This window comes from Hyperolius riggenbachi, chromosome 10 (genome assembly GCF_040937935.1).
Source record: "Hyperolius riggenbachi isolate aHypRig1 chromosome 10, aHypRig1.pri, whole genome shotgun sequence".
NCBI lineage: Eukaryota > Metazoa > Chordata > Amphibia > Anura > Hyperoliidae > Hyperolius > Hyperolius riggenbachi.
The window spans coordinates 228,291,525-228,318,710 of NC_090655.1; the positions used below are offsets into that span (position 1 = coordinate 228,291,525).

The 27,186-nt window shown below is 44.7% G+C and overlaps 2 protein-coding genes across 2 annotated transcripts; one reads left to right on the plus strand and one right to left on the minus strand.

Annotated features, from left to right (window-relative positions):
- Positions 1 to 911: 911 nt before the first annotated feature.
- LOC137534705 (zinc finger protein 605-like) lies at positions 912 to 21,210 on the minus strand. Its single transcript, XM_068256323.1, has 5 exons — positions 21,133 to 21,210; positions 17,561 to 17,639; positions 16,814 to 16,899; positions 9,329 to 9,692; positions 912 to 2,750 (listed from the first exon to the last, which is right to left on the minus strand). Exons 2-5 carry the CDS (start codon positions 17,592 to 17,594, stop codon positions 1,039 to 1,041), a joined length of 2,196 nt encoding a protein of 731 aa, XP_068112424.1. The 5' UTR covers positions 17,595 to 17,639; positions 21,133 to 21,210; the 3' UTR covers positions 912 to 1,038.
- Positions 21,211 to 23,004: 1,794 nt separating this feature from the next.
- LOC137536869 (oocyte zinc finger protein XlCOF22-like) lies at positions 23,005 to 26,935 on the plus strand. Its single transcript, XM_068259053.1, has 2 exons — positions 23,005 to 23,106; positions 26,177 to 26,935. Exons 1-2 carry the CDS (start codon positions 23,005 to 23,007, stop codon positions 26,933 to 26,935), a joined length of 861 nt encoding a protein of 286 aa, XP_068115154.1.
- The last annotated feature ends 251 nt before the right edge of the window (positions 26,936 to 27,186 follow it).

Consider the following 27,186-nt stretch of genomic DNA (forward strand, 5'->3'; position numbering starts at 1 on the left):
AAAAAAAAAAAAAAAAGCTTTTTCAAACATTTTTCATGATCTAAACATAAAAAGGGACACTCCCCTTTGTGAAATTTCTGGTGCTTAAAGGACATCCGAGGTGAAAAAAAACTGATAAAAAAAAACAAATTGTATCTGTCATACTCCTAAAAATTACTTTTTAGATATCCCACAGTTCTTTTATATTTAAATCTAGTTTTTAAGTTTTTACTGTTTCATTGTCTCTGCTCACTGACACCTTCACTGAAGTATGCCAGAACTCAAATCTATGAATTACTGACCCTTTTTATCTCTTTCCTGCTCTCAGAAGCCATTTAGACAGGAAATGTTTTATAGCTGTAATTAGTTATTTGTGAGGGTTACGCTATAGTCTGACCCAGTCCGACCCAGACAGAAACTGTCACTTGCATACCTAATCTTTAACTCTTTCAGGCAGAGAAAGAAAAAAAGGAACACAGCCTAGTTATTTCTGTACTTGGAACTGCACATACACAGGTCTATCTCATCATGTAACGTCACGTCACCTCGGATGTCCTTTAAAGAGGTACCGTAGCCAAGGATTGAACTTCATCCCAATCGGTAGCCGATATCTCTTTTCCCATGAGAAATCCATACCTTTTCTCAAACGGATCATCAGGAGGCTCTGTATGGCTGATATTGTGGTGAAACCTCTACCACAGTGTGATGTCAACACCTAGGTACTGACATTACATTGTGAGAGCCTTGTTACATTGTGGGAAAAAACAGATGTTTCCAACTGCCAAAAAAGCAGCATCTCCTGCCACAGACATCACCTGACAGCAGTAAAGATGTCCCCATGTGATAAATTTCAGAATGTAGATCAGGGAGAGGAAAGATTTTACAATAGGCTAACACTGACTAAATCATTTATAAATATTGTAAAAATGATACACGTTTTTCATTACTTTATTTTCACTGCATTTTCTCTTTAAGAAGATCAAACTTCACAGTACAACTTTTCCCACATTCTGTACATAAAAAGGCCGCTCACCTATGTGAATTCTCCAAGACTTGTCTTTAGAGAAAACGATTACTTTCTGAACATGAAACATCACGCTTTTCTGTGTGAGTTGTCTGATGAGAATTAAGGCTTGCTTTTTTAGTATAACATTTCCCACACTCTGAGCACAAAAAAGGACGCTCACCTGTGTGAATTCTCTGATGCATAATCAGATATGACTTACGAGTAAACTGTTTGTCACATTCTGAACATGAAAAATCACGCTTTCCTGTATGGCTTCTCTGATGCTGATACAGGTGTGATTTTTCAGTGAAACATTTCCCACACTCTGAGCATGAAAAGGGGCGCTCACCTGTGTGAATTCTCAGATGCTTAATAAGATTTGTCTTCAGAGTAAACGGTTTGCCACACTCTGAACATGAAAAATCACGCTTTCCTGTGTGAGTTCTCTGATGATAATTAAGCTGTTCTTTCTGAGTGAAATATTTCCCACACTCTGAGCAAGAGAAGGGGCGCTCACCTGTGTGAATTCTCTGATGCCTAATAAGACTTCCCTTTTGAGTAAACTGTTTGTCACATTCTGAACATGAAAAATCACGCTTTCCTGTGTGAGTTTTCTGATGATGATACAGGTTTGATTGGTAAGTGAAACATTTCCCACACTCTGAGCAGGAAAAGGAGCGCGCATCTGTATGAGTTCTCTGATGAGAATTAAGGTGTTCTTTTAGCGTGAAACATTTCCCACACTCCGAGCATGAGAAGGGGCCCACAACTGTGTGACTTCTCTGATGATTAATAAGACTTGCCTTCAGGGTAAAAAGTTTGCCACATTCTGAACAAGAAAAATCATTCTTTTCTCTATGAATTGTCTGATGACGATTAAGGCTTGCTTTCTGAGTGAAACATTTCCCACACTCGGAGCATGAAAAGGGACGCTCACCTGTGTGAAGTCTCTGATGAATAATAAGATTTGTCTTTAGAGAAAACTGTTTGTCACATTCTGAACATGAAAAATCACACTCTCCTGTGTGACTTCTCTGGTGAGTATTAAGGCTTGCTTTCTGAGTAAAACATTTCCCACACTCTGAGCATGAATAGGGGCGCTCACCTGTGTGAAGTCTCTGATGATTAATGAGACTTGTCTTGTGGGAAAACTGTTTGTCACAATGTGAACATGAGAAATCACGCTTTCCTGTATGACTTTTCTGATGAGTGTTAAGGCTTGCTTTGTGAGTGAAACATTTCCCACACTCTGGACATGAAAATGGACGCTCACCTGTGTGCCTTCTCTGATGTGTAATAAGATCTGACTTCAGAAAAAACTGTTTCCCACATTCTGAACATGAAAAATCACGCTTTCCTGTATGACTTATCTGATGACGATTAAGGTGTGCTTTCTGAGTGAAACATTTCCCACACTCTGGACATGAAAAGGGACCCTTGCCTCTGTAACTTTTCTGGTGTAAAACAAGTGATTTCTTTTTCCAGTTTTCACATTCAGATGAAGGAAATATCTTCTCACCCATCTGTTTAGGAATACAAGATTTAACAGACAATTCCCCAACACTGGACGGATCTTTTGCTCTATCGGCAGTATGAGAACTCGGCTGGATATTTGTGGTAACAGGATGCGATGTGTCAGAAGATTCCTCAGGATTAGAAGGATCCGGTGATCTCCCCTCATGGTAAAGTCTGTGATGTGTATTTCCAGTAATGGGGTTTCCTCCTGGAGAATGTTGGGTGACGCCATTATCTTCTGCAGTATCATCTGGAGGGGAAATTGTCAGAAATATTATCTTTATTATCAAGCTGTCATTGTGTTTAAGTCATCTCAAGTATCTCTAAGCATTATAATTAGATACAGTTTACATTCTTCTAGGATTTCTAGTGTGTATTCAGTAGGTAGGAAAAGTATATATCTAGTTGTGGCTGAAAAGTGTAATGGTTAAGGGCTCAGCCTCTGACACAGGCAACCTGGGTTCGATTCTCGGTTCTGCCTGTTCAGTAAGCCAGCACCTATTCAGCAGGAGACCTTGGGCAAGTCTCCCTAACACTGCTACTGCCTATAGAGCGCGTCCGAGTGGCTGCAGCTCTGGCGCTTTGAGTCCGCCAGGAGAAAAGCGCGATATAAATGTTTCTCTTTTTTTTTTTTTTTTTTTTTTTTTTAGTATGGTGTATAACTCATGTAACAGTGTGCATTCCTGTAACACTCATGTATACACTTGTTTCCCTGAACCCCAGTAACTTACCCATCTGCTCCTGTAAGCAGAGACAGGGCACATCTTGTAGCTTATATAATCAGTGCTGACTCCCATCCAAGGACTAGTACAACAAACACATGTGTTCCCAATGTGTTCTTATTCACATGAATCTCATACATGCATGCTGAATATCTGTGTATAAATATGGGCAGAGAAAGCTCAGTAGACACAAATACACATCATCCAAGACCACCTCATCCTCAACATCCAAGATGGTCACAAAAAACAGATTACAAAGGTCCCTCCACCGAATCATAAAATGGGGATGCCCAAACCACCTCCACACCAACCACACAGCCCTGATCACCAGCCCAAGCTTTCCATAACACCAGCTTACATGTTTCATAAGGGTCCAGCACCCGAGTCCCTCTCAACCACACCCACCCACCCATCCCTCCCACACACTATACCTCTCCTAATCCCTGCAGTGCTTACAGGAGGAGCAATTCAGACTCGCTCTATATCACAAGCTGAACTTGAACTCACACAATTCAGCTCTTACCATTCACAATCACAGCCACAATTTCTTCTATCATGGATATAAACCAATCCACAATCTACAACATTTATAACTATGACTAATATGGGTAGCACCCCAGTCTCACCAACAGCAGGTACATTACTATCCCAGAAACCTATAGACCAAGTTTTCAAACCTGAAACTTCCAATCTACAGTCAGGGGAAAAAGCACTCGGTACCGGAGCATTGTTTTTATTTTTAATTTTGGCAGTGTGACACTTTTACAGCACAGAGAATCTTTTTTTTAATTCTTCATTTTGACTTCATAAAAAAAAATATTTGAACCACTTGAGGACCGTAGGCTTACACCCCCCAGTTACCAGGCTATTTCTTACAATTTAGGTCACTGCAGCTTTAAGGCCTCGCTGCAGGGCCGTACAACTCAGCACACAAGTGACTCCACCCCCCTTTTCTGCCCACCAACAGAACTGTTGGTGGGCTCTGATTCCTGCTGGCATGTTTGTTTATTTATGTGTGTGTTTTTTTTAATGAAATTTTGCTATTTTTCGATTCTTTGTTTTTTAATCCCTCTTTCCCACCCCCCGCCAGCCAATCCTAGTGATCCTCTTCATTAGGCATCAGCCTATGAGAGAGTTTCGCTTTGTGAGTCTCCCCAGGGGACAGCCGAGTGACACAGCTCTCCCCAGTACAGCGCTGCACTAGATCGCAGCGATGTACATTGTAAATAGATGACGGTTTCCTCGTCTAACAGTCTCCTAGCGACGATCGCCACTGGGAGACTGATGACAGAGCGGAGCTCCGTCATTCAAGCAGAGATGCGTGCGATCTCCTGCAAAACCCCGGCCCAGGACTTCACGCCAATTGGCGCGGAGTGGTCCTGGGGCTGCCATCGCGTTCATGTCAATTGGCGAGGAGCGGTCAGCTAGGGGTTAAAAGAGTAGTCAGCATGATTTTTTTCCCCCCTAAAACTATTTTTATTGCATCTTGAGTATAGAGACCTTACATTTTTTCCAATTTGGTATTATTGGATGCTGCAAGAAAAATAGATTTTTATTTAATAAAAAAGTATATTTAATAATATATATATTATATACTCAGGGGTATAATACCACCTCGTCAACATCTTAAACCCCGATTCCTGTATTCTCATGGATATTGAGGACTTCTGCGTGAGGGCCAGGATTTTTCTCCACTGTACATCTGTGAAATTTTCCCCTAAATCCCTTTGCCACTTACTCTTTATCTTCAGGGTAAGATCCGAACCTTCATTTAGAATGTTATATATCTTAGACAATGCCCCTTTAGTGCCTCCCTCTCCCACACCTAGTTCCTCAGAGTGAGTATTCTCCCTTGACATATTTCGCTTGTCCTCCTGCGATTTCAGGAAGGATCTGGACTGTGTCCAGCTCCAGTGGTCAAGTCCCGTTTTTTTTTCCAGCAAGGCCACTACATCTGTCAAAAATCTCCACACTCCCCCACAGATCAATGTTCATGCACAGATCCCCCCCTCAACTGAACAACCAAGGAATATTTATCAGTGGGATCCCCACCAAACTCTGCTCCAGGGTCACCCACTGCTTATGTTGGCTATTAATATGCCAATCTACAATTCGATTTATAATTGCTGCAACATAATATCGGCGAGAGTCCGGCGCTGCCAAGCCCCCTCTTCTCCGGGGCGGAGTTAGATATCCATAGCCAAATCTAGGGGATTTGTTATCCCATACAAATCTGGTGAACTCTCTTCTCAACCCATGGTAAAAAGAAATAGAAGTAACTATCGGTGGGGTTTAAAAAATATACAGTAATCTCGGCATTACATTCATCTTTCATATGTTAATCTTGCCTATCCAGGAAAATTCAGGCTTATTCCAGCTTTTCATATCTCTTACTACTTCCTCTCTTATTTTCTCATAATTCATGTGGAATATATCCGGTCACCAACTGCTCGCTTTACCCCGGGTATGTTAGGCCCTTTTTTGCCCATCTAAATGGGAAATTCGCCTTGATATGGTCCATCTCTTCATAGTTATAGCTACCCCCAGTGCTTCACATTTCTCCCAGTTTATCTTGAAATTAGATAATGCACCATAGCTCATAAATTCTACGAACAGTCTAGGGTTATTCTTGGGTTGCAAGATAAAACAATAGGTCATCCACATATGCGGCTTTTTTATTATCCTCCTAGCAGCATGAGCCCCCAGTGTTAAGTAGCCCGGTCCTCAGTATAGATAGCCAGATGTTCCCCCAGTATTAGGTAGCCCCTTCCCCAGTATAGATAGCAGAATATGCCCCCAGTATCAGGTTGCCCCCTCCCCAGTATAGATAGCAGAATATGCCCCCAGTATCAGGTTGCTCCTCCCCAGTATAGATAGCAGAATTTGCCCCCAGTATCAGGTTGCCCCCTCCCCAGTATAGATAGCAGAATTTGCCCCCAGTATGAGGTAGTCTTTTTCCCAGTATAGATAGTAGGGTAAGCCCCCAGCATTAGAAATCCCCTCTCTCCTCAGTATAGAGCCAGATGTACCCCCAGTATCAGGTAGCCCCTTCCCCAGTATAGATAGCAGGATATGCCCCCAGTATCAGGTAGCCCCTTCCCCAAGATAGATAGCAGGATATGCCCCCAGTATGAGGTAGTCTTTTTCCCAGTATAGATAGTAGGGTGAGCCCCAAGCATTAGAAATCCCCACTCTCCTCAGTATAGAGCCAGATGTACCCCCAGTATCAGGTAGCCCCTTCCCCAGTATAGATAGCAGGATATGCCCCCAGTATAAGGTAGCCCCTTCCCCAGGATAGATAGCAGGATATGCCCCCAGTATCAGGTATCCCCTTCCCCAGAATAGATAGCAGGATATGCCCCCAGTATCAGGTAGCCTCTTTCCCAGTATAGATAGCAGGATATGCCCCCAGTATCAGGTAGCCTCTTTCCCAGTATAGATAGTAGCGCGAGCCCCCAGTATCAGGTAGCCCCTACCCCAGGATAGATAGCAGGATATGCCCCCAGTATCAGGTAGCCTCTTTCCCAGTATAGATAGCAGGATATGCCCCCAGTATCAGGTAGCCTCTTTCCCAGTATAGATAGTAGCGCGAGCCCCCAGTATCAGGTAGCCCCTTCCCCAGTATAGATAGCAGGATATGGAGTAACAGACCAAACACCCTGGCCACGGAACTCAGGGTAGTGCGTCCACTGCTGGCTTGCCTACTTCCTGTTTGCAGTTTGTTTGGTCGGTTATCTATCGGCTTGAGGTGCAATAAAGGCTTTTTTACCGGATTCCTGTGCCTACCTGGAATGGTATACAGATTTATATCTGCGATATGCAAATGTTCAAGAAACATTCTGGTGAGTGGATTCATGAAGGGGGAGAGCTGCCCTGTGTCTATGATCAGATGGTGGCACGCCCCTGTGGAGTGCAGCACGCAGTGTGATCTGTGTTTTTAACATACAGTATTGGGCAGGATATTCATATCACTTGGAGTAAGTTGGACTATTGGAAGCGCAGTCTACTTTGGATGTATGCATATGTGAGAGTGAGGTGGCTTTTTTTTTTTCTTTTTTTTTTTTACGGTGATCCCGTTAGATAATTTTCTGGTTTCTGTGGAGCGCAGTTCTTTCCCTGCTTTGGTTTATTAGTATAGATAGCTAGATGAGCCCCAGTATTAGGTACCTTCCCTGAAGTATATGTAGCCAGATGTACCCCAGTATTAGGTAACCCCCTCTCCAGTATATATAGCCAGATGATCCCCCAGTATCAGCTAGCCGTTAGAGGGAGACATAGGGGACTGATTCATAAAGCTGCGCTTCTATAGCAGTGCGAGCTCTATGACAACAGCGCAACCTAAATCCAGAGCTGCACGCTTTGCATTGTCGCACAGCATAGCGTGCCTTCCTAAGTTACACACATTGCTTACATAGCAACACGTGCTCCTTTAAAGGGAACCTAAACAGAGAGCGATATGGATGCTTCCTTTTAAACAGAACTAGTTACCCGTCAGTCCTGCTGATCTCTTTGGCTCCAGCAGTGGCTGAAGTACACACCTGAAACAGGCATGCAGTTAATCCAGACTGACTTCAGTCAGAGCACCTGATCTGCACGCTTATTGAGGGGCTGTGGCTGAAAGTATTAGAGACACAGGATCAGCAGGAGAGTCGGGCAACTGGCATTATTTTGAAGAAAAAAAAAAATCCATATCCTTCTCAGTTTAGGTTCCCTTTAAATTGCGGCCTCTGCTGTGAAGTATCGCGATACTTGACTAGCGCGGCTGCTACTATGCTAATTAGCATAATTACTATGTAATGAACATAGTAACTATGTTAATTAACATAGTAGTAGCCGTGCTAGTGAAGTATTACGCTACTTCACAGTAGCAGCACCCGGGATTTAAAGGAGCGCCTGTTGCTAGGTAAGCAGCGCACATAACTAAGGAAGGCACGCGGTGCTGCACAACCACACACAGGGCTCGGTTCACTAAAGCATGATAACTGCTATCACAGCAGCTATCACACGATCTGCCGCGCGCGTAAAGGTTTACTTTGTATAGTAAGCGAAGGTTTGCGCGCAATCAGGTGCACGTTTCAAGTGAAACGCACATGTGATCGCGCAAACCTTCGCTTATCACGCAAAGTAACCCTTTACGGGTGCAAACCTTTACGCGCGCAGCAGATCGCGTGATAACTGCTGTGATAGCAGTTATCATGCTTTAGGCCCCATTCACACTAGAGCGTTTTGCCGCGATTTCGGCAAACCGCTCAAACCCTAGCGCTTTTTTAAAGCGCTAGCGTAATGAAACCCTGTGCGCCCATTCTTACTTGGGCGATTTGCGCTAATCCCTGCAAATCGCCCAAAAACGGGCAAAACCGTGAAACGCAAACGCGTCGCCTGCACCATTTTCAGGCGATTTCCCGGCAATCGCGTTTCAGTGCTATAGAAGCGCTTAACGCGATCGCGGGAAAATCGGCGCACTGTTCAGTGATTTTTCCGGGTGAAATCGCGGAAAAATCACTCCTGCCAAACGCTGGAGAAAAATCTCCAGCGTTTTGCGTTTCTGAGTGTGAATGGGGCCTCAGTGAACCAAGCCCATAGTGTGCAGTCCTGGATTTAGATCGCGCTGCTGTCATGGAGCTCACACTGCTATTTTTACCCCCTCGACCTGGGTGCAATTTAGCATAGAAACTGCTCTGATATGGTGCATAGTATCTCTGCATTTTTTGGGAACATGATGTTATACAGAGGAATAGATATGGCCCTTGGGAAAAAAAGTAAGACCATAAAATCTGCTGCTTATGCAAAGAAAATGACGTTATCCATAACTCCACTAACCAGCAGTCTCAACCAACCAGCCCTAATCGCCGGTAGTACTCACAGTTCTTAGGCTGTTTGTGGGCTCTGCTGTGCTTAAAATATGGGTTCCATATCTCCCTCAAGGTTAGTATACGTTCTATTACTGTATTTTCAATTTTAATACAGAGCCCACAGTATGTATATAGAGTGGGGTATAGTACTGCATTAGTTAGGCTTATTTGTAATATGGAGTCTCAAACAACCAGAAATCACATTTATCCGGCATCAGTGCAAACCAGTGGTCCATGTAGTGCTAATTACTCACCTGTGTGGATGTCTTGGTTACATTCCTCTTGTTTTATTGCCCCAATCATGTCACCCTCCTCCATAGACTGCTGATCATTCTTGATAGAAGTCTTTTCATTTTCCTCTTCAATAGTCCTCATCATGTCACCCTCCTCTACAGACTGCTGATCACCTCTCACACACGTCTCTTCTTCCTCTTTAATAGTCCTCATCAGGACACCCTCCTCCATAGACTGCTGATCACCCCTCACAAACTTCTGTTCTTCTTCCTCTTTAATAATCTTCATCATGTCACTCTCCTCCATAGACTCCTGATCACCCATCACACATGTCTCTTCTTCTTCGACTTTAAACTCAACTTTCAAATCAGTATGTTCTTCACACTAAAAATCACAAAATTATAATAAAAAAATAAAATAAGAAATTCTGTAACATCAGAATATTAGCAAATTCATGTTGTTGGGGAAAGCACAAGTCAGAGGAGAGGTGGTGGCATCTTTGCTGCTGGCAAGGTCCATCACTGTGGGATGTCTGTTTGTAATAAAGGAAATGGGAAGACCGCAGTGCTCTGGGGCAGATGGCTGTGTGACATCATAGCTCACTGGGAGGGTGGGGTTACATACTGCAAATTAGAGGTATATGAAGTGTTTCTGATGCTGAAACCAGAATAATTCATGTATAAATGGGTATCCTGAATAATGTCCTACACTTTACTATATGTCATTACAGTAGCTCTAGTATTTGGGCTTCGGCCCCTGAATGAGTCACGTGTTGACAAAACACGTAGAGCTGGGAGGTACGCTGATGCTACCAGGAAGTAGGTTAACCGCTGGAGACGTGCCGCCCTGTATCCGCGGCCGGAGAGCCAGACTCCGTTAGCCGTCGCCGATATTGGGCGTAAAAGCGGCTTCTTTTATGCAATGAGAGGACTCCTGGTTTTTTCACTATATGCAAAGTCATCGCAAGTGGCCAGTCGGCAGGCCCGGATTTACCTCACAGGAGCCTATAGGCACAGATGTCTTGGCACCTTAGACTTCGCCCTCCATGAGCCTATAAACCCCCGCCAAACCATACTGCGAGTTAGCTGGCTGGCACAGCTGTCACTTTTCCCTTACTTCCTTTGCCGATCATAGGTAACTAGAGGTACCCCTTACTATTAGGTAGCCAGAGGTACCCTCTGTATTAAGTAGCTAGAGGTACCCCTGACTGAAGGATGATGTCAGTGGAATGCCTAGACCCGGGTGAGTAACCTCTAATTTGCCTCTGCTCAGGACTCAGCACAGGGGAAAAAAGGAGGAAGGCTCATGGAGCAGAGTGAGCCGCCTTTCCATCATCAGACGCCTGTAGGCATGTGCCTACAGTGCCTTATGGTAAATCCGGCCCTGCCAGTCGGTGAGTGTACTCAGAAAGGGGGATCAATACAAATTGGTTTCCACATATGGGGCAGCACATCCCGCTGGAGTGCAGCATCCATTGTAGTTTGTCATTATTTTAAACCAGTATCGAGCACTACGTGCCAATTTGAATTTGAAAGGAGCTATAACATTTTTTTCTGTTTATTGGAAGTGGAGTGACTTTAAATTGTGCTGCAAATCCCCAGATAATTTGTATCTTAGTGTGGTCTGTTGGAGCGCAACTTGCTGTTTGAGATTTTAGTATGTGGCCTTTATAACCTGGTGATGTTAGTCACATCAGGCTTACATACAGTGTTCTGTGCTCTGGGTAATAGTGTGCTTTAGCTGTACCTGTGTCCCATGCTAGTGGCTGCCACCTTCTGTTTACAATGAGGCTTGTTCTGTTTTATATGGGGGCGGGGGTTCAATTTGTGTGTAATTCCTTCTTCAACCACATCCAAGGAACAGCCCCTTCTGACATCATATTCAGTCGCCCACCGGGGACAAGGTGTTCACTTCAGTTTTAATAATGTATCATAGATAGATAGACATAGATGTATCATAGTCTAAGGTAGCCACACACTGTACAATTTTGCTCTCAATCTGACAAATTGTCTAGTTGATCGTAAAACGAAGTGGATTTAAACATTTGTGATAACTAAACATTAGCTTACCTGGTAATTTAATTTTAAGTAACCCTCCAGGACAGGTATACATCGAGATTTGGCCCCTCCCAGGAAACAGGAAACATCCACAAGCCTCTCTATAAATAAAAAACTTTGTCAGGTATCCGGCAGTATTAAATAAAGAAACATTCCAACAGGTCTCAACTACCTGACACCTAACCATTCATAATAGTGTCTTATATACATTTATACATAATTTATACCTTTGCATTTTTAAACACTATGTATCATAAAAGGAAATGGGGTGGGTTACCCCACCTGTCCTGGAGGGTTACTTAAAATTAAATTACCAGGTAAGCTAATGTTTAGTTTTTTCCATTAACCCTCCAGGACAGGTATACATCGAGATGATTCTCAAGTAAACACTAACTTTAGGGTGGGCTGACCGCCTCCAAGACTTTTCTTCCAAAGTCTTGGTCTGATGAAGATATCCGATCCAATCTGTAATGCCGCATGAACGTTCCCAAGTTCTTCCACGTTGCTGCCTTACAGATCTCCATAGAAGAAGCAACAGCTCTGAAGGCTCAAGTTGCTGTCCCTCTAGTAGAATGAGCTCTTAGATCTTTCAGCGGAGTCGTTTCCATGACTTTATAGGCCTCCATAATACATAATTTGATCCGGTTAGCTATCGTTCTCTTCGAAGCCCTCTGTCCCACTAGTTTTCCGGTGAAATTTACAAAAAAAGGGCTTCAGTTTTCCTTAAACTCTACTCTCTCCAGATAATCTTTAAGAATTTGTCTTATGTCCAACAAATGTCGTTGTTTCTCATTATCATTTGTTGGATTAGGATAAAAGGTTGGTAGTATAATTTCCTGCGATCGATAGAAAATATCCCCAACTTTCGGAATAAATTCTGAACTGGTTCTAAGGACTACCCTATCGTTATAAAAAATACAATAAGGCTCCCTGCAGGATAAGGCCTCAAGTTCACTCACTCTCCTTGCTGAGGTGATTGCTACTAAAAATATTGTTTTGAACGTAAACAAACGTAAATTCATGTTACTGGCACAGTCAAAAAGGAGGCTTCGTCAAAGCCTTCAAAACCAAAGATAAATCCCAGTTCGGGAATGGTTTAACAGCAATTGGCCTATTTCTCTCTATTGATTTAACAAACCGAGCAATCAAGGGATGACCAGCCAATTGTCTGTCTAAAAAAACAGAAAGCGCTGAAATTTGCACCTTAATCGTACTTAAGGCCAATTTCTTATCAACTCCACTCTGGAGAAATTCTAAAACAGTAGCAACTTCATTAGATCTAAATCCTGACTGTTCCTTCCATAATTTATAAGTTTTCCAATATTTCAGGTATATTGTTCTAGTGTTCTTTTTCCGCCTCTTAATCAGAGTATCTACTACCTTATCTGATAGTCCATACGTCTTTAGAATGTGCTCTTCAGTAACCAGGCTGTTAACTTCCATTTGTTGATGTCTGGAACAACCTGCCTCTGAATCAAAATTAAATTGTCCAGAAAAGGAAGTAGCATCGGCTCCGCCACTTTTAATTTCAGAAGCAGAGGATACCACGACCTTCGTGGTCAATTTGGAGCAATAAGAATCACCTTTGTCCTGGATGCTGCAATCTTTCTCAATACCCATGGTAACAGATTCAGCGGAGGGAATGCAAATGCTAGATTGAAATCTCATGTCTGTGACAAAGCATCCACTGCCGTTGGACCCTTTCAAGTGAATTACTGTAATTAACACCAGAATCTGTTCTGCTATGTCCAGTATTTTCAACGCCAGGGTCAATAGCTTGTGTGACCTTGTTCCCCCCTGGCGATTTATATACGCCACTACTGTGGAATTGTCCGTCCTTATTTGCACCTGCTTGACTGCTATCAAATGTTGAAATGCTATCAGAGCCAACTTCACCATCATCAATTCTCTGTGATTTGCAGACTGATTTTTCATATGATGCTGCCAAAGACCCTGTGTTTTGAAATCTTAAACAATGGCCCCCCAACCTAACAAGCTTGCATCTGTGGTCAAGACTACCTGAGTTGGAAATTGCCAAGGTCTGCCCTGAGATAACGAGTGGGAAATAGTCCACCAATCTAGACTTTCCTTTACCTGCACCAGAATCTGTACTAACTGATCCAAAGTTTCGATTGTCTTGCCCCAATTTTTCAAGACCCAACTCTGTAGGATTCGTGAATGCTTCATTGTCTACTGTACTGCTGGTGCCACTGAGTTTAACATTCTCAGGAGTCTCATTGCATCCCGTATCGAGATGACATCCAATCTTTTGAGATTTCCCACCTGCTGTATTACCTTCGCAGGCTTTTGCTCCGGTAAGAACATCTTCTGTTCTATTGAGTTCATTATGAATCCCAGAAAAAGAATTTTCTGAGTGGGCTCTAACTATGATTTTTCCAGGCTTACACTCCACCCTGCTTGCTGGAGTTCCTTTACAACTATCTCTGTAGAGCAAAAATGTTTGCCTTGATTCTGCCATAATTAGAAGATCGTCCAAATAGGGAACAATCATAATACCTCTTTTGTGCAGATGTGAGATCAGCTCGGGTGAAAATTCTCGGAGCGGACAGTATGCCCACGGGGAGGCAACCTGATGCTTTATGAAAGGCTTGAGTGGTTTGAGATTCAGAATTAGACGATACTTGCCCTACGGTTTTTTCACTAGGAAGATTTTTGAATAAAAAACCCTTTACCTGCTCCAGAACTGGCACCAGAGTGACCACCTCTCTTGTTAACATATCTTGTAGAATGCAAGATATGGCCCTCTGTTCTTGGTTTGACCTCAACTCTTTTGTCACTATGAACTTTGTTGAAGGTCTTTGTTGGAATACAATATGGTATCCCAACTCGATCAGATTGAGAATGAATGGGCTGGTCGCAAACTTCTGCCACTGCGGGAGGAAGGAGCCCAACCTTTCTCCCACAGCTTCTTCGCTGTCACTGCTGCTTTCTTGTAGTGGAGTCTGAACCGCCAAACCATGCATTTGGCTTGTTCTGCTCGCGAGAGAAGGACCAGGGTTTACGTCCGTCTTGGGGTTTGGTTTTATTCTCTTGTCCTTCCGAAAAAACTTTTCCCCCTGTCTAAATTGCCTTTTCTTTAGGGAAACCCTTCTTTTTATCTGATGTCCTTTCAAGGATTTCATCCAACTGGGGACCAAACAATAGGTCACCTGAGAAAGGAATGATACCTAACAGGTTTTTAGAAACATTACTACCCTCCCAGGTTTTAATCCAGATATTTCTTCTGGCCACGTTAGACAACGCCGCCGCTGTTGCGGTCAAACTGATAGATTCCGTTGCCACATCTATAATGAAGTTTATAGCCTTAAACATTACAGTAAATGAATTTAAAATAATGTATTTACTTGACCCCATCTTAATGCGACGCATTACTTGATGCATCCATAAATCTAGGGTACGGCCTACACATGTAGTAGCAGCAGCAGGACGGAAGTTTGCGCAGGTAGCTGACTAAGTTTTCTTTAAGGCAAACTCAGCTTTTTTATCTGATTGTTCTTTTAGAAAACCTAGATCTTCAAAGGATAATTCATTTTCCTAGTGGACCTGCGAAAAGACTGCATCCAACTTAGGGCATTTACCCCACTGTTTACAGTCCTCTTCTGCAAAAGGGAATCTTCTTTAAAAGCCTCTAGATAAAAAGACCTTCCTATCAGGGTTCTTCCACTGACTATTAATCAATTGTTTAGTAGATGAATGTACTGGAAAAACCATTGGTTTCTCTCCTTCCATGCCCGCATATAATGCATCATGCGTAGACACTGAAGAAAGAGCGTCATCCTTCAAACCTAAAGAATCATAAATTGCCTTTAACAATTCCTCTGTCTCGTTAGCAGAAAATCTAAATTTAGACATTTTATTCTGATCTTTTTCAGACAAGTCCTCATCAGAGTCACACTCAGAGATACCATCAGAGTATTCCTCTGGTTCAGAATCTGACAAGACAGGACAATTTGTTTTAGCAGATGTCTTATGCCCTGTTGCCGATGGTGAGGATTCTTCCATAGGTCCACCAGCAGCTCCTGTCAGCAGGTACTGCTGTTTGATCTATAGGATAGTTAGGCATAACAGTAGGTGATTGAGCAATGACTACTGGTTGTTGTACAATTGGCTGTGGCACCGTAGCAGCTGAAGAAACAGATCCAGACGGCACTTGTGCAATAATAATAGGTGGAGGATTAACACCAGATTGAGCCGACATGGATTCTCTAAACACTTTCATTGACTGTCATTTCCTTGCGAACCATTTTAAGGAAATCTTTATAAGCCACAACAGACTCTTCATTCAAAACACAAGTTGCACACTGCTGACATAATAACTTATTCCAAGGCACCGGTAGCTTCCCATTACAAGAGGGACAGCGTTCTTTAGGCCTAGCAGTATCCAATGCTTCAATAGCAGTAGCAGATGGAGCAGAGGATGAAGCTGCTGTACTCTGTAATAAAATAAACTTAATACAGATATTGTTTAACTGCCATGCAGCCAGAGTAACCACAATCCGCCACAGTGTGAGGCAACTTCCCACAAGAAGCTATTCACCAACCAAAAAATTCCCCATAACACAGCCAGTCCAGTGAGCCACCTTAGAACAGCCTTCACACAAACAACTGTTTTACATGTGAAAAACGCGATACCTTAGTATCCGGCTTAGGCTCATGTGCCCTGGGACCTCCTGAGCAGCCTACAGGCCTCCGCTCGTCCCAGGCGCTGGTTGTGCTCCATCTTGCGTCCTGCACGAGTGCCCAGACGCGGGGAATGCTGCGCATTCTTCAATCCGGCGGGCGGAAGTGACGACATAAGCGGAAACGGAAGTGTCCCGTCCGCCATCATGGATACTGGCACGCTGCGCCCGCTCGGCCTCCGCCTTCCCTGCAGCGTGCCCTCGTCCTTCCAGCCGGCGGCGCCTGCCAAGCAAGAAGCTACCACAGCCATCTCTCTCCCCAGACCCTCCACAGCGGCTATAGAGAGAGGTAAGCGGCTGACAGCAGATAACATTGCCTCATGATCCTCACCTGTCCCCGCAGCACCAACAGTCCCTAGCCCCCCAGGCTCTCCAGGACATGCAGCGCAGGTATAGAGAGACCTGTCCCTGGAACAGGAAACATCCATACTGCCGGATACCTGACAAAGTTTTTTATTTATAGAGAGGCTTGTGGATGTTTCCTGTTTCCTGGGAGGGGCCAAATCTCGATGTATACCTGTCCTGGAGGGTTAATGGAAAAATTACATTCGATATGACGTGCTAAAATCATTTGAGAGATTGAATCAACAATGCTGGTTTTTAGTCGGTCATAATAAGATTGATTGTAATATCAATAGAAAAAAAAGTGATATTGGAATAGTGTATGGCCAGCTATAGATAGATCATAGGTTATCTCATACAGCAGGAAGGCTTTTTTTTGGACTGTGATACTCTAAAGTCCACATACCTGAAAATGGTGAAGAATTGTGTGATGTTCCTGAGAATAAAGAGGACCTGTAAATCTTTCTGGTGGGTGTATGTTACTGGTTCCATCTGTAGAAAACACATAGACATAATGATTGAATATGTTGTTGCTATATGATGGGGTGGAGTGGGGGGGTTGTGTAGGTGGTCCCTTCATACTGCTGTCTCCATGACAAAACATGAAAGTCCCCTTTTACCTGGTGTCTCCCGGCATCCTCATGCGCTGTTCTTCCGCCTTATGTCATATCCAGTGGAAGTGATGTAATGCGGGAAATCTCCGCCCGCTCTGCCAGCAAAGATGACGACGCCATACTAGGCCCAAACAAAGGTGTCTGGTGGCATGCGAATGGGTGCCCGGCAGCAATACTACACGCCAGAAACCCGGGTGCCGTGCGAACCGCTGCCTCACCCACCTCCCCAAGATACACCAACTCAGCTGCCCCTGGGAGGTGAGACAACAGCTGTCCTTACCCTTGGACTCCTCGACAGAGCCCAGGAAGATTAGCTTCCTCCTATCCCAAGGGACAGGAAAGCACTGAGGGGTAGAAGTGGGAGTATCCTTTTTAAATTGTTTGTGCTTCCTGTCCCTTCAATAGGAGTGGCAGTCTTATGGTCCCTGTAGTGGAGGATGAGTGGAATGACTGAATACATTGTTGATATAAGATTGGGGGATGTAGGTGGACCCTTCATACTGCTGTCTCCTTTACAAGACATGAAAGTCCCCTTTTACCTGGTGATGTGAGGGGCGGCTGATTCTCCATCATGAGATCCTTGTAGAAGTCCTTGTATCCTTCTAGACACTGCCACTCCTGCATGGAGAAACACACACACGATAGTCACTAGAAAGATACATTGGTAATGACCCATTATTCCCAGCACTGCTCACCTCTCCCATACACAATTCTATCCCCTTGTAAATGGCTCTTCAGATCTTTTAACTTCTACCTAATATAGCTTCCCTGGTTGAGTTAGTGGGACCCTCTCCCTCCCTAATATAGCTTCCCTGGTGGTCTAGGGGTTTCCCTTTCCCTCCCCTATAAGGCTTCCCTGGTGGTGTTAGCAGCCCCCTGTCCTCTGCTCCCCCATGCCCAGTATACATAGTAGAGTATGTGCAGAGCTGAGGCAGTGCTTCTCTCACCTCCTCCACTGGGGGAAGGATGTGCCTCCTCTCACCTCTCCTGATAGTGCCTGGAATCTCACTCTACTCACAATCATGCAAAATCATCACACGATGCGGGAGAAGATGCTGGGCACTAGCAGGAGAGGTGAGAGGAGGAAACACTATGCCCAGCGCAGGAGGTGAGAGAAGCACTGCTTCTGCAGTGCACATACTCTGCTATATATACTCGGCACAAGGGAGCACAGGACAGTGCTGGGACACAATAGTAGCTGCCCTCGGGACCACACCACCCAATCTGGGACAGTCCCAGGCAAATCGGGATGGTTGGGAGATATGAGATTGATGCACATATACAGTATATAAAACAGGAAACAAAGTACATGAATTATTCCATGCTGGTGTATTGCCTAGTCTTATTTCAGCATGAATACCCAAGACCTCCTAAAGTACAGACCACATTACATCACGCTTCCTTATCCAACCACCATCAGAAACACAAACAGAAAAGATCATCGGATCGCCGCTGCCAGAATGAAGACGAAGGCCACCAGGATTTCGCATGACCCCTCCCACCCGGACAGTCGCTTCTCTGAGCTCTTTCCATCAGGCTGCCACTACTGAACTATTCTCTCAAGAACCACTACATGCAGGAGCACCTTCTTCCCCCAAGAAGTCCTCCTCCTGAGCTGCCACTTGTCCTATACAGCATCACCTTCTCAACCATCCTCTACCCTAACACCCAACTGTATCCACTACACACCTCTCATCCATCCTGACACCACCCTGAGAACTCCCCTGCATTGTGCTGAACTGACTGAGAAACAAATTACAATGCTGAGCTTTCCAGCCACAGGCACACTGGAATAAGCATCAGCAGCCTGTACACTGCAGGAATCCAGGCTATGTAGAGGCAATAAATCACTCTGAATAGGTAGGAGCTCCTCACCCATCAGCAGGAAACCACTGAGGACACACAGACTGCCCTCAATGGCTGGATGTTGGTCAGTGGAGAGACACAGGAGAGAGAAAGGCAGCAGCTGCATTAAGGCAGGAGAGGAGTAGTCAGTGCAGGAACACATCCAAAAGTAAGGTATCCTGATCTGCCTGCCTGGTGTCACTCTGACATCTGTCACTGAAGGGACACTTGGCCACAGTAGACACACATGGTAACACTTATTTTGGGAGGCATTACTGTTATGCTTGCTCTAATATGGAATATTATTGTTGCACCGGGTGTAATGGAGGAGCGTTTAGAGAGGACTGCTATGTATATTGGGCTTAACAATACACTGCACTGCAGCTATGCCCATGTTGTATTCACAGCTATTTTTTACCACTATGACTGCTGGAGCATATATGGCCACTGTGTGGTGTTAGGTTGCTATTTTCACATTCACCTTTAGCTCGACATTATGCAGAGACACCGGCCGCTGCTGCGTAGCCACATACTCCATATGCTGGTAATCAGCCATTTCCATCGGCCATTCCCAACCTTAACTGAAAATCTTGTCAGACTAAATGCTGGAGGTTTTCTTTTAAAGAGACTCTGTAACAAAAATGTCATCCTGTTTTCTACCATCCTACAAGTTCCTAAACCTATTCTTACTGCAGCACTTTCTACTATCACCATCTCTGTAATAAATCAGCTCATCTTTTCCCTGTCGGACTTGTCGCCCTGTGTCTGGAAGGCTGCCACCTCTTCAGTGTTGATCTGCTATGCACGCCCCCCTCCAGGCCCCTCTATGCACACGTGTGTGTGTCTGTGTGTGTGTGTGTGTGTGTGTGTTAATTACATTAGCCAGCTTTTCTCTGCTCTCTTATCTTTTACAAGCTGGATAAATCCTCTGTTGTGAAAGGAGTCACCTACTGAGGAATTACAGATACGGGCAGAGCTGTCTGCAGGAAATCTTCTGTTGTGAAAGGAGTCACCTACTGAGGAATTAGAGACACGGGCAGAGCTGTCTGCAGGAAGAAACAATCAGCCTGTAACTCTTCAGTGGGTGAGAGCTGCAGGGGGAAACACACAAATGATCTCTTGAGATTCAAAAGGAAAGCTCTATACAGCTTGCTTGAGTATGGATGTATTTTCTATGTGTAGACATACTGTACATCAACCTACTTCCTGTTTTGGTGGCCATTTTGTTTGTTTATAAACAAACTTTTAAAAACTATTTTTAACTACTTTTAATGCGGCGGGGAGCGGTGAAATTGTGACAGAGGGGAATAGGAGATGTCCCCTAACGCACTGGTATGTTTACTTTTAACAATACAGATTCTCTTTAAGCTGAACTTTTAGTACCAAAAGCTCCAAGCTGTGATCTATTCACTCTGTACAGCAAAATGCAGCCCATCCCACAGTTATCTACTTCAGCTGGAATGCTTCTGAGTACATATTACACTTAAGCTGTGGTTAAATAGTAGTTGGCTAAATGGGTCCACAATCCTGTGGAATCTGTTTTGGAGCTGTTAAACTACATGTCCCAGCATGTCATACTGGCCTTTCTCTGAGGCTTACATCTCGGCACATACCCATCTCTGTAGTATGTAGAACTACAAGTGCAATTAGTGGCTGTGAAGGATGTGTAGAGGTAGAACCCCAGCACGCCCATTGCTCTCTCTGTGTTGAATGTGTAGCACTACAAGCCCTGCGCCTGTGTAGCGAAAAATTTTGCTACCCATCATATTTTGCAACTTGCCATAGAGGACAGCGTATGACTGTGTAGGCGTGGCTCCTCTCTGTTAACACGCCTGTAATTTTTTTGCACCCACAGATCCCATTGAGCTAGAAGGGGGATTGTTCCCTCCAGGGGGGGTTATTAGTTGAGCAAGAGGGTGGATTGTTCCCCTTCAGGGTGGGTTATTAGTTGAGCAAGAGGGGAGGGTTCTGGGTGAGAATAGGGTTTGGTTGGGTTGCATTTTCTGATACAGATAGGTTAAAGTCAATGGTTAGGTTGCACTTTCTGATAGCTATACCTATAAATAAGTGCAACCGGTTGCAAAATCTGATAAAGTTGCAAAAAATTTCACCACACCTGCGCTGCTCTTGAATGTGTAGAAATATAATCACAGACATGCCCTCTAGTCTCTCCTAACACATCTGTGGAACTACAAATCCCAGCATGTCCAACTGACATCCCTGTGTGCACTACTAGTCCCAGCAACTGGGATCTTCAAATAATTACCTGCTCTGATGCCAGCCCCAGCAATGTCTCCTCTCTACCTCCTGTTACTTCACCTCTCACCAGGAAGTTCCTGCCCCTTCACTTTTACCCGGAACTTCCTGTCAGAAGCTCCGCCTCTTCCTGCATGCCGGATCTAGTGTGTAAACTGTGGTACAGAGTGACTTCAGGGAATGTGTTTTGGGAAAGTAGCCAGTTATGGTTTCCTAAAACCTATAGATATTGGCTGGGAGAGGGGGGTCAGCAGTGTCTACGCACTATTTCAGCTGTCTTTCTCTGCTGAACTCAAGAGTATTGTATAATGGTCCCATGGGCCGCACAGATTTTGCAATTTAAAAAAAAATCATATTCAAAGGGAACCTAAACTGCCTGTTCAGTAAGCCAGAACCTATTCAGTAGGAGACCTTAGGCAAGTCTCCCTAACACTGCTACTGCCTATAGAGCGCGTCCTAGTGGCTTCAGCTCTGGCGCTTTGAGTCCGCCAGGAGAAAAGCACTATATAAGTCTTTGTCTTTGACTGGATTCGCTGCATGCTTGTTGCTGGTGTGTGATTCAACCACTACTGCAGCCACAGTGAGCAGCAGGACAGCCAGGCAACTGGCATTGTTTGAAAGGAAACACCAATATCCCTCTCAGTTTAGGTTCACTTTAAAAGGCACAAACATCATCCTCTGTGTACTACAACAGTGTTCCCAAACCCTGTGCTGAAGTCCCACCAATAGAGCATATTTAGGTAGATAATCAGCACTGCTGAGACGCTGATTACCCCATCTGTGAATGTGTTGCATCCAATAGACTAGCACAGATCCGCATTATCATAAAAGTTAAATACTTTATTCAAATATTCTTAAAAATGCATAAGAAGAGCATCAAGTACAAAATCTTGGTATAGCATGCCGGGTCAGAGTGGCACCTGTCATTTTTGACTAATGGGTTGATTCATTAAGCTGCGCTGCTAAAGCAGCTTAATGAATCAACCCATTTGGGCCAAAATGCTGCCTGACAAGCAGTGCATACAACGTAGGTGCTTTCTGTAGCCCTTCTGAACCACCTTTAGTGCCAATAGCAGCGATGTACTAGCATACTGGCGGTTCTTTATTGGGCAAGGGTCCTGTCACACATCCTCCACGGGTTTACCGCAACAGTTTGCAGAGTGACAAGTGTGTATGGCTCCTGTTTATAAAACAGGAGCCGTTCACTGTCAGTTCAGCAATGAGCAGAGAATGGACAAAAAATGGCTGTTGTCCGCTCAAGTGGGAACACAACCTAAGGCTTGGTTCAAATACATAAAAAAGGGAGATTGTAGCAGCTGACAGCTTGCTGCTTCAGTGTCCTTTCTTTAGAGCTGTACAGCTGCCATCTCCTGCCAAGCAGGAGATTTGCACTTCAGCTTTTCCAGATCCACGGGTGACGGGAACACCAAATTTTAACTGGTACCTGAGGGTCCCTAGCATACCATGGTCCCTAGATTTTTGGGACCTCTATCCCAAATGACCAAGTTATTTTAATAATGTAATTCATTTTAGGGGTGCCCATTTCCTGAAACGGGAACTACACTCCCAAATACTTTTGGGATGATCCCCTAAATCTTTTCTTTCACCCCCAAATGTCCTGCATTTTTTACATCCAACAGCTGGAAATAGCAAGAAACTGCCGCACAAAAAGTCTCCTATAGAAATCCTGGACCTGAGATGTTGTGTACCTGACCTTCTCCAAACCAGGAGTAAAAGGGACAACAAACTCAGGGTGCTTAAAGGGTAAGTGTATTCCTATTTGCACCTAAAATTTGGGTTGTTTGGCAACCCTAAAATCGCAATGGCAGAGGTGCAAACTTGACCAAACCCCACCCATTGCACTGGTGGAAGGAAAAGAGTAATGGTGAACCACTCCACCATGAAGAAACAGATACAGCAATATAAGTACTTTGGTGCCAAAAGTTGCTTCAGATATTCTCAGACCCTATCAACACAGTGGTTGGTAGATAGCCCAGTGGTGGGCTGGAGGAGCTCAGCATCAAAGAGCTCTCTTTGAATCTGAAGCTGCCCCAGGCACAGACCTGGAGTGCCTGTGCCTGGAAACGACCCGGGTTCTAGCAATGCAGTAAAGGCTGTTGTGCGGGGAGGGTAAAAAAAAGCCTGTTATACATGGCCATTTCACTGCCATGCGTATATGTACATGACCGGATTTCAGGCAAGGACGCAAAGGCCATGGCCTAGGGCACCAGGAGAGCAAGAGGCGGGCTGTGGGCAGCAGGGTGGCAGTAGCAGTGAGCCTGCTAAACATTCATCCTGCTACACAGAATTTGCACATAGCGTTGGGTGGCTACCAACAGCCGGATCTGGCACTCGAGGGATGGAGGGGGTAGCGAACTGGCACTTACAGTGATCTCTGAGCTGCCTGTCACTCACCAAATGTGCCGCTCGCCAAGGATCTTATAATCTATTCCCTGCCATCATTTCACAAACTGTCCTGAGAGGAGATTATAATATAATCCCTGCCATCACTTCACTAACTGTCCTCAGATGAGCCTACAATCTAATCACTGCCATCACTTCACTAACTGTCCTTTGAGGAGCCTACGCTAATCCCTGTCATGTTGGGGGGGGGGGGGGGAGATGGGGTTGGGATGTTGATGGTCCAAAGGCAGCTGGTGGGCCTTGGGTGTTAAAAAGTACAAATCCAGCCCTGCTTTGTTCTTTTAGTCTACCACTGGGCAAAATAATCCAGAACTATGGCCTAGGATACCATTGTTATGCAAATGACACACAACTGTATCTGTCCTTCATGCCTGGCACCCAAGACCCATCAGCATCCATAAATGCGTGTCTAGTGGATTTACAAAATTGGATGAACACCAGCCTGTTGAGGCTGAACACTGATAAAACACAGGTGTTGGTGGTAGGTGGTCCACACATGATGGATACAGTTCAAAACGCTCACCACCTCAAATCATAGTACCAACAAATGAGGAGGAGATACAGTACACCATATAAAAGGCCCATCCCCATTCCTCAGTATAGCATCATAGTACCAGCAAATGAGGAGGAGATGCTGTACACCATATGAAAGGCCCATCTCCATTCCTCAGTATAACATCATAGTACCAACAAATGAGGAGGAGATACTGTACACCATATGAAAGGCCCATCCCCATTCCTCAGTATAACATCATAGTACCAACAAATGAGGAGGAGATGCTGTACACCATATGACAGGCCCATCCATCTCCCATGTTTCCAACCAGTTATTTTTAATATAAATGTGTAATTTAGAGCCCTGTAGAACCTGAAATTAGACTAAAATACATAAAAAAAATAAATGTTTCATCTTATGTCTCCTCCAGATTATAATGCAGAAGAGAACTGCATCACACAATATACTCCAGGAAGAAACCCCATTACTCAATGTAACCCTCACAAAATGAACAATATGGGTGTATTATTGGATCCCTCTGATTGCACAAAATATTCAGATAATTCCCATATTATCACTCCAAATATACCTTCCACATTTCACAATTAAAATCATCCAAATGACCCATTTATTTCCAAGAAGTCTTCAAGTCAAGCAAATCCTGTTAAAAATGGAGATGATGAGACACTATCCTGCTCTAATGCTGATAAATATTTGGGAAATAATTCACTGAAGAAAGCGAACACAAGTGAGCATTCCTTTTCATGTTCAGAATGTGATGGTGTAATATCCGAGGCAGCTGCGGCGAACAGCACCGCCGCGGCAGCTGCCTCCATGCGGCCATCCGTCCCTTCGGCGTGCAGGACGCAGAGGACGGAACGTTCTCCCGTGCAGGGGGCTGCCATAGTGCGCGGGCGCGCGCATAGACGGGAGCTTTATGCGGGGAGGAAGCCCGTCAGCTGACCTGCTGGTCGGCTGACGTCAGGGGAGACCCATGGCGCCCAGGATTGGCTGATGAGAGGGGGGCGTGCCAGTGAGGTCTCCTCTGCTTCATAAGCCTCCGGGCTGCATTGCTACTTTGTCTGTTGTCGTGATTACTTGCGTGTGAGCGCGCAGACCTTAGGTAGTTCCCTGGTGTTGATGCTACGGATTTCACACCAAGCTTAGGAATGTTGCAGTCTTGTTATTGTTATTTTGTTAGACTAGTTCCGGGGTGTTGTTGCCAAGGATTTCACACCCAGGCTAGGATATTATTATTGTATTGGCTACTGGTTGAACTCGATGGACGTATGTCTTTTTTCAGCCAAAATAACTATGTAACTATGTATTGATCTCCTGTGTACGACTCTGGCTAGCACTCTGACTTTGAATCTGTTTTCTGATCCTGTACTTCTGCCCATCTGTCTACCTGTTGCTGAACCTCTGCCTGATTACCGATTACTCTCTTGCCTCACGATTCTATACCGATACGTACCTTCCTGTTGCTGAACCTCTGCCTGATTACTGATTACTCTCTTGTCTCACGATTTTGTATATACTAGCCTCTCTGTTGCCGAACCTTGCCTGTCTGACCATTCTACTCCCTAGTGGGCCCTCGCCACTGGTGAGGTACTAGTTACACCAGCTCCTCTGGTGGAACCGTTTTGTTAAAGCTGTAGTACAGCCCCAATTACCTGCTTTTATAGGGTATCTGTCTTTGTAGTAGTATTGTATCTCCTAGGCTGCTGTTCAGTCTGGGTCACCCGCCCCACGGGTGTTCTTGTGCCTGCAGTACTATCTGAATCACCCGCTCCCCGGGAGATTCAGCCTTTTCGTTATTGTACTCTCCAGCCTGCTGGAACTGGTACGCTAGTGCACGTTTAGTGTACTGATAGTACCTCACCAGCCCCTCTGGTGAGGTCTGGTCAAACTATTAAAGTTACTGTTGCACCCAAACACTTACACTTTGCTAGGTGTCCAGAGGTTAGTCATACTTGTATTATTGGTGATTCTGCAGATCATTAATTATCAGGTATACGTCTGTATTATTGGTGATACTGCAGATCACCAATGATCAGATACTCTCTGTGTGCTGACACCAACCGTTACAGGTGGTAAGTGTTTCACCTTGAATGCAGGGCTTATTGTGCATCAGAGAAAACACACAGGGGAACGTCCCTTTACATGCTCAGAATTTGGGAAATGCTTCATTCACAGAGGAGGTCTGAACACGCACCAAAGAAGCCACACGGGCGAGCGTCCCTTTTCATGTTCAGAATGTGGGAAATGTTTTGCAACAAGTGGAGTCCTTCATGTACATCGGAGAATTCACACAGGGGAAAAGCCTTTTTCGTGTTCAGAGTGTGGGAAGTGTTTCACCCAGAGTGGAGAGCTTCTCTCACACCAGAAAATTCAGACAGGCGAGCGTCTATTTTCACGTTCAGAGTGCGGGAAACTTTTCAGTCGGAAAAGATACCTTTTCACACACCTGAGAAATCACACAGGGGAATGTGGTTTTCCATTTTCAGAATGTGGGAAATCTTTTATCGATAAAGGGCCTCTTCTCAAACACCAGAGAACTCACATAGCGGTTAGTCCTTTCTCTTGTTCAGAGTGCTTCACTGGAAAACAGGGCCTTCTTGCACACCATAGAATGCACACGAGGGAGAATCCTTTTTCTTGTTCACAGTGTGGGAAATATTTTGCCGGGAAGCACAGCCTTCTTGCGCACCAGAAAACTCACACAGGTGATCGTCCGTTTCCATGCTCAGACTGTGAAAAAAGTGTCATTGAGAAATTGTCTCTCGTCATCCATCAGAGGTTTCACAAAGGCTCTCTTGTCACACATCAGAGAAGTCACACAGGGCTATGTCCTTATGTCTGTTCAGAGGGTGGAAAACTGTTCAGTTTGTAAGGAAACCTTAGGTTGCACCAGACAGGGCCGGTTCTAGTAACAATGGGGCCCCTGGGCAAAAATAATCCCCGGGCCCCCAAATAGACACCCCTCCCTTCAAAAATCAGCAGTAGGGACACTTTGTTGCAGCCAAATTTTAACCCAAGGCACCTGAGGCAGGGGCTCGCACCACCTGGCTCAGCCGAAGACTCTGCAGGGGCACCAGGGAACAACAGTTAAGTTGGGGGGAAACACCTTGGGGGCCTCTACAG